This window comes from Solea senegalensis, linkage group LG2 (genome assembly GCF_019176455.1).
Source record: "Solea senegalensis isolate Sse05_10M linkage group LG2, IFAPA_SoseM_1, whole genome shotgun sequence".
Taxonomy (NCBI): Eukaryota; Metazoa; Chordata; class Actinopteri; order Pleuronectiformes; family Soleidae; genus Solea; species Solea senegalensis.
The window spans coordinates 9,038,877-9,046,668 of NC_058022.1; the positions used below are offsets into that span (position 1 = coordinate 9,038,877).

Sequence of the window (7,792 nt, forward strand, 5' to 3'; positions counted from 1 at the left end):
AATCTTACAGATTGTATTATTTGAGTAAGGTGTACATATTTAAATAACAGATAGATAGATCAACAACAACGAAACTATATGCAAGCCTAATGAGACGTATTTTCCTTCGACGAACCAAATCCTGCAGGAAAACAAACGCCAGGATTGGCCGAGACGGTTTCAAGGCACCCGGTGCGTCAGCTCTTGCCAACGGTGGGGGCGCCTAGAAACCGGGGAACCTGCACGGAGTGAGGAGAGCGAGCCTCCGCCCCGGACCTGTAACACCGCTCAGCCTCAGCGCGTGAACCGATGGGACAGTGTTTTGCACCTTAAAATTTAAAGGTTTAAGGTACTGAAGTAATTTGCTTCAGTATTATTCTGAGAAAACGGCGCTGAAAGTGTCATTTTCACTTTAATGGGAGTGAGCGTGGACTGTTTGGAGTCACTGAACAAGAGGTCATGAGAAGAGGAACGTTTCACTTGGATTATTCAGAAGAGATTCGAAACAACTGGGCTAAAGTTAAGACTTTTTGACATTTTCATAGCTTTTCTGTCAAATTAAAGTCAAAGTTGTCCTCTCTCGCCCCCTCAAAACTCCTTCTGTAACTATGGCACCAACCGGGTCCACCACTGGCTTCTCTCTGCTGTGGATAATGTGGCTGGTGAGCTTCTCGCACACATCCATCTCAAATCATGGGGTCTGTCAATCCATCTCCATCCCCCTCTGCACAGACATCCTCTACAATGAGACCATCATGCCGAACTTCCTGGGCCACACAAACCAGGAGGACGCGGGGCTCGATTTGCAACAGTTCTACCCGCTTCTTAAGACCCAGTGCTCTGCAGATCTGAAGTTCTTCCTCTGCTCTGTGTATGTGCCAGTCTGCACTGTGCTGGAGACAGTCATACCCCCTTGTCGGTCCTTATGTAAACGGGCATGGCAGGGATGCAAAGCAGAGATAGCTAAATTAGGCTTCCAGTGGCCAGAGAGGCTCCGCTGTGACACTTTACCCTCATACGGAACTGGTGAAATCTGCGTCGGCCACAGGATATCTGAATACAGGACCCTGGACTCCACCTCATCCCCTGATACAGTCGACCCAGTGATGCCAAATGACCTTTCCAATGTGCAGAAAGCGCCAAAGTTGGTGACGACAGCTCCACCCGACAACAGTGAGAGCAGAACATCCATCTCAAATCATGGGGTCTGTCAATCCATCTCCATCCCCCTCTGCACAGACATCACCTACAATGAGACCATCATGCCGAACCTCCTGGGCCACACAAACCAGGAGGACGCGGGGCTCGATTTGCAACAGTTCTACCCGCTTCTTAAGACCCAGTGCTCTGCAGATCTGAAGTTCTTCCTCTGCACTGTGTATGTGCCAGTCTGCACTGTGCTGGAGACAGTCATACCCCCTTGTCGGTCCATATGTAAATGGTCATGGCAGGGATGCAAAGCAGAGATAGCTAAATTAGGCTTCCAGTGGCCAGAGAGGCTCCGCTGTGATGCTTTCCCCTCCCGCAGAGCTGGTAATATCTGTGTCCACCAGTGATGACCCAGCAGGAAAATGGAGGAAAAATTCAAATTCAACAATAGACTAAGTCTTTCCCACAGAGAATTCTTACCCTGTATGCATGCATGTTTGCCTCTCAATGGCGTGATCATAACAACTGGACCCTCTGTGAAGAACATAATGAAGCAACAGAATACTTGAAAAATGCCTTTTGTTAACTCCCTGAAGAAAATGTCATTCTTTGTTTGATTTTGAAAAATGTGAATTACATTTTTCATTATTCTGGAAAGATTATTTTATCCCTGGAATAAAAAAAAAAACAGTACATCTCATTTATTGTTAGCAGTTTCTAAGTTTTCTGTCATTCTTATTTTGCCAATGTAGATTGTAATCTTAATAAAAACAGCCTATAAAGGAAAAAAAAAAAATTCTCAATGACAACTTGGAGGGATCCGCTCTTCTAAGGATCCTAGATTGAGAAACATTAAGTCTTATGTCTCAACATGTCAAAATGTATGCTGTGAAAAAAAGCCATATAATAAAGTTCTCTTATTGTAGTGCAGTGTGTGGCTTTGTCAGAGTTTTAGTCACACATGAGTACTGAAACTAATTAACAAGACACCACAGCTACTTATGCTATTGCAATTTGTACAACAGACGTTGCTAGGGTTCAGGTGCTGGCTGTTGAAAGTGTGGTTGGAAAATGGAATTAAACATGAATAGTTATTGCTCACACACAGTAATAAATGGTAGCATTTTCCCTTCATTTTCTCCTTAGAGTTGTCCCAAAAACAGGAAAATACGCCCATACAATGGCGAAATACAGTACATGCAGCATAATTCTGTAATTGCAACACATCTACAATATACTACAAACAAAAAATATTTATATATATATCTTCGACTTCCCTGATTTGCGTCAGTCATAGAAAAACCCATCTTGGTCAAACTTTGAATTTGCTTCCTTTACATTTTCTTGCTTTTATTTCTCCTCAATTCCCCTTTCTGTGTATTGCATAACACTGGAAGATACACTTTTATATTAGAGTGCATATTAAATGTCAAGCAAGGTGTTTAAACTGTATATTTTTCAGGTACTTACACACAAAGACCAACTACACTTTCCTTTCCTTTCTTCCATGTCTGTGATCAGCTCTTGGCCATATTCTGTATAAAAGCATCCAGCAGATTTTGGCTAAAAACTGTCTGCAGTAAAACAGGAAAGTAAGAAAGAGAAAAGGAAAATGAGCTGGACGTGCAGAGAGTCTATTATTTTTTTCCTTTCTTAGAGCTGAACCTGAGACGTTCAAGGATCACAGCTGCTGGATGTTTTGCTTGCATGTGCTCACTAATCTAATGTTCATTTCAGCATGAGTCACCATCCTTCTCACCATCGTATTAATTAAAACATCTAATATGTGTGAATGTGCTCAAGATACAAGTTGTGTCATGAAATAAAAACAGCAGTGCAGTATCAATAACTCTCCAGCTCGTATGGTTGAAAAAACACACAGAGGTCTTGGATGTGATGAAACATATAGACTTAAAATACAGACAACCCTCTAAATCTAGGGCTTCAGAGTTCAGCAAACTCTGAAGCACACGCTGTTCTTATAAACATTATGTTGGATGCAAATCAAGAAAACAAACTCATGCATAACCTATGCTCACTCACGCACACTCACTTGGTAACCCCAGGTCATGATCTGAACTGCCAATATTTCCCTGTTAAAACCCCTCATAAAGTTGTGCTGCTGCTGGAACACAGCAAAATCGTGTGCGTGTGTTTAAACCATACAGGGTTACAGCCAGGCCATAGAGAAATAGCAAGGCTGAGATCAAAACCTGGTCCTTAAGAGGAAGAACCTAATCTCTGAGGAAGTGCTTAAGGAAGTTTAGAGTTAAGATTTGAATTATGGCTATAGGGTTAGGCATTGACTGGCTATGGTTAAAGTTAGCTTTGTTTAGGCTTTTCAAATGAATGGAAGTCCTAAGAGGAATAGCTGTTCAAACCTATCTGTGTGTGTGTAGGCAGTGTTTTAAGGAACATTGAAAACACATGTCAGGAGCTTGATAAAAATATTTTCGGCACTGGGTAATTTGGCATGATCTTTGTACACACACACACACACACACACAAACAAGCTTCTATGGTTTGACCTTATGAAACCAATGTAACATGCTAAATACCAGCATTCAGAAACACAGAGGAGAACTTTAAAATGAATTTGGTTTATCAAGCCTGTACTGATTCAGTTCAATCCATAACATATATTATCTCAAGACACTTTACACGGTAAGGTCAAGATGTAAACACACAACTGCTCAAATACCTCATTTGTGGGGTTTTGTGATGCACAGATCTTATATCCAGTATTCAGTGGAGCCTCCTAAAACAGAAAGCGTACATCCAACTACATCCAAACACAGCTCATGGAAAGTAGAAATGTAACTCTGCTGCTTAACAGAACCTACAGTATAAGGGATACTTGAGTAAAAGTACAAGTATCATACCAGAAAATGACTTTGGTAGAAGTTGAATTCACTTTTTAGTATAATAAGTAAAAGTCTTAAAGTATATGACATTTACTGTACTTAAGTATCCAAAGTAATTTTCTGATATAAATTGTACTTACCAACTCTTCTTCTTCTTCTGATTTTATTTGGTAGTAACGAGTAACAAAGATAGTTAGAGGACATGTAGTGGAGTAAAAGTAAAAGTTACAGATACGTGAATTGTGTACAGGAACAAGGTATTTGTACTTTGATACGATACAACACTGTTTAACATCACAGCTTACTTAACATCCAATAAGGCAATGTCATTGACCACTGTCATTGACCATTCATGTTTGAGCAAAAAAAGTGACACGATTTAAAAACTAAAGATTATGTGTAGAAATACTGAACATGAAAAGAAAAGACGAGAGGAAGCCTCAAAAGATCTAGAGCACCCATTGTCTCCCTCTACAGCCACTATGCAAAACTGCATCTTCCTTAAAAAGAGCCAGTGGGAGAGGTGGAGGAAAATCAGAACTAAAAACCTTGTCTTCTTTTGCATCAAATGTAGAGCAAATTTGCAGTGACTGCTAATTTTTGCAAAAAGATGACCAGATGACTAGTTTCGATGCATCATCTTTTCCATGAACTGTAAGAAGAGGTCAGTGACAAACTTTTATCTCCACTGACTCTGAAGCAACACAAACTTCCCCTTTTTTTCTTACAGTAATACACATTTCCCTGGAACGGCCTGTTATTGGTACATAATTGCTGTGGCATTGTCTTGTCCCATTCACACGACAATGCAAGGTTGGTGTTTTGAAATGTATCCACTCTGGAGAGTGGATTTGAAAAGCAGTGTTTCCCGAGGTGTGAAAAACACTGGCTTTAGTGTGGACATGACAGAGTCATAAAAAGAGAGAGCAGTGACCATCTGGCTCAGGTCGAGCTCCTACAGGGAGTGATGATCACAGTAAAGTGTGTGTATGTGCGTGTGTGCGTGTGTGTGTGTGTGATGCAGAGAGAGTCCCCTGCAGTGAAAGGTGATGACCACAGCTGTGTGTCTGACCTGAAACCCCGCAGACCCCCACACCCTCATCCCCTTCCTTCTCTGCTTTTCCTTCCTTCTCCTTCTGCTCCTTTGTTGTTTTTCTTTTTCTTTTGCAGTCCTATTTTCTCAATTTCAACACATTCTCCCATTCTTGACCAAAAACACCTTCATGCACGCACACACACACACACACACACACACGCACACACGCACAGTTTACTGAATACAAACCATGCATGCCCCAAAAGACTCTGTGTGAAGTGTAGCGGGGGAAGCCTTTGTGGCCTCACCTCCTCCACTATTTTGCATCAATTAGCACATGACTCCCAAGAGGGGTTTTTGTGGCATGTGTGTGTGTGTGTGTGTGTGTGTGTGTGTGTGTGGTGGGGGAGGGGAATTCAAGGACTATTGTGTTTTGTCAAGAAAATGACAGAGATCAGAGATCTACTGTGCCGCTTAACTTAACTCCTTTAAACCCCAGCCATCAATCATCATCAACATTTCTGCTATTGTTATTTGCAGATTGACGTCAACACAGCTTTCCCTGACAGTCCTCCGTGACAAACTTCCCCAGACTATTCCAGGTTTCTGACTATTTTAACACATTAAACAACAATCGGCGACAATTAAATCTACACCTAGATGTGGTAGAAACATCAGAAAAGTACTTCTCCTAAGTGTCAGTCTGGCTTACGACACTTCGAACACGATACACACAGGTTGGGAGTCTGTTGTTTAAACAAGTGGTGTGTGGAATAGTTCCTAACTTGAAAAGTAAGACTTGCACAGCGCCATCGAAAGCTGAAACAAATCTGGAGCTCTCATGAGGGTGATAAGTTTAAAACGCCTTTAATACTTCATACGAAAACATGTGTTTCAGTCATTAGGGCCTTCATGTTTTTCAATAGCCATAAAATATTAAGTGCTTTTTAATGTATCACCCTGTAGAGTGCCTCAGCTTTTTTATTTTTTTCACCTTGTTTTAAATTGTTGGATCGTCAAACTTAAAAACTCTAGAGGGATATTATTCACCACACCCATGAAGCTCTTCTTGCTTATTGTTCTTGGACTGCATTCAGCTTTCCAACTCTTTCATCCTCTTATGTTGAGTCTATTTTGGAGTCACAAGGAGCAGGTCGTCCTGGGATTGGTAGGTATGACGAGTTAAGATGGGACAGTGAGAGAAAATTTGAATCTTTGGATGATAAGTGTAGTGACTAATAAGTCCACTTTTAGTTGTTTTAATGCGGTTCAAAGAATGGATGTCTAGGCAAACTAAGTCTTTGGGTCTTTCTTTTCATTGATTGTTTGCTTTAAGGTGGATAAACTGGCGATGCAAGCATTTGTAAACGTGATAAAAAAACATACAATCTCCCCGTCACCCCTACGTGATCAGTGAACCAAATGTCGCTGCACTTATAAAGACATAGCCACTCCCCCGTGCACCATCACCATAACCATATCCATATCAAATAATCAAGACCTGATAATTGGGATAAATCATCCTTTAATAAGATTGGAACTATGCACATTCAAGGTTCCCTCCCTAGGCACCAAAGTGTCCGGCATCTTGACCTTATAAACTATCCTAAGGCTTGCTAACTATATGTATCTGACCTGGCACACTGCTTGAATCTGAGATCAGATGACGCCTAACTGTTCATATGTCAGGCATCGTCTCTGTTATGCAACATCTTTCAAATTGACTCATCACTGACTCCAGAGAGTCTGCACTGGTCATCCAACCTGATCATCAAAAATCTCCCCCACAGTTTTGTCATTAGCCCCGCAGATTTGTGTGTGAACTGTGTGGCGGTATCAGTTGCTGGGAAAGTTAGTTGCAGAGGCGGATTTCTGTTTCCTCAGTTTCCAGACCTGAATGCACACTGGATCCGTGCTATACAACTGTCCCCGCCCTGCCTTTGAGACAGCAGATCATATCTCCACTGCGCCGCTACAGGCCAACAAAAACGACTCAAACAAGTCAAACCAACTCTTCATGTTGAGTGACGAGCATTGTTATCACTGCTCATGACTGTTTCTTGACCATCAACTGGCTGGTGTTGGTGGATTCATCTGATGGCAACATCATAAATAGCATATTATCGATGCTATTTCAATGGTCCCAGCACAGCTATAGATTAATAAATGTTAAAGATGGGTCTAAACTGAAAGGATTTTGTAGGTGACGCAGGACATGGGTGGTAGGAAGACTCGTTATGACACTCAAAATGCTACGTAGCTAAGTAGCCGCTGAATAGCCCACTGAATACATGAAAAGAAAAACCCCATGATCAGTCGAATGGTCATGTGATCTACTTTCTCAGGTTAATATGGGGATTACTTCTGATTTGGAGCAGAAACGCTCATCTGTTAAACACAATTTTTAACAGCAAACATACTGGATGTCGCCCGACAGTGAGTGACTGAGTTGGAAACGGACTATTTTGGAATACAACGAGACCTGTAGCAGAGCAAACCATGGAACGCTGCAGAAGCCACCCACGTCCACGCTGAGAGGGTTAGCAGTTATCTTGTTGTGTGTTGCACATTACTGGCTGACCTGTTCCCACAAAAATGGTGTCTCAAAGTGCCCACTTCTTCTTTGGTTTGGCTCAGACCTGGCTGTCCTCCCAGAACTGTTTCAGACAGCCTGTTAGGAACATCTGACTGGTTGCATCTATGGTTTGGCAGCTCTGCGCTCACAACCGCAGGACTCTCCGGAGGTTTGTGAGAACAGGAGAGT

At 41.9% G+C, this 7,792-nt stretch overlaps 1 protein-coding gene across 1 annotated transcript; it reads left to right on the top strand.

Moving 5' to 3' along the window:
* The first annotated feature begins 206 nt into the window (after nt 1-206).
* LOC122760555 (frizzled-7-A-like) lies at nt 207-2,053 on the top strand. The gene has a single exon (XM_044015664.1). The coding sequence runs from the start codon at nt 588-590 to the stop codon at nt 1,533-1,535; it is 948 nt and encodes a 315-aa protein (XP_043871599.1). The 5' UTR covers nt 207-587; the 3' UTR covers nt 1,536-2,053.
* The last annotated feature ends 5,739 nt before the right edge of the window (nt 2,054-7,792 follow it).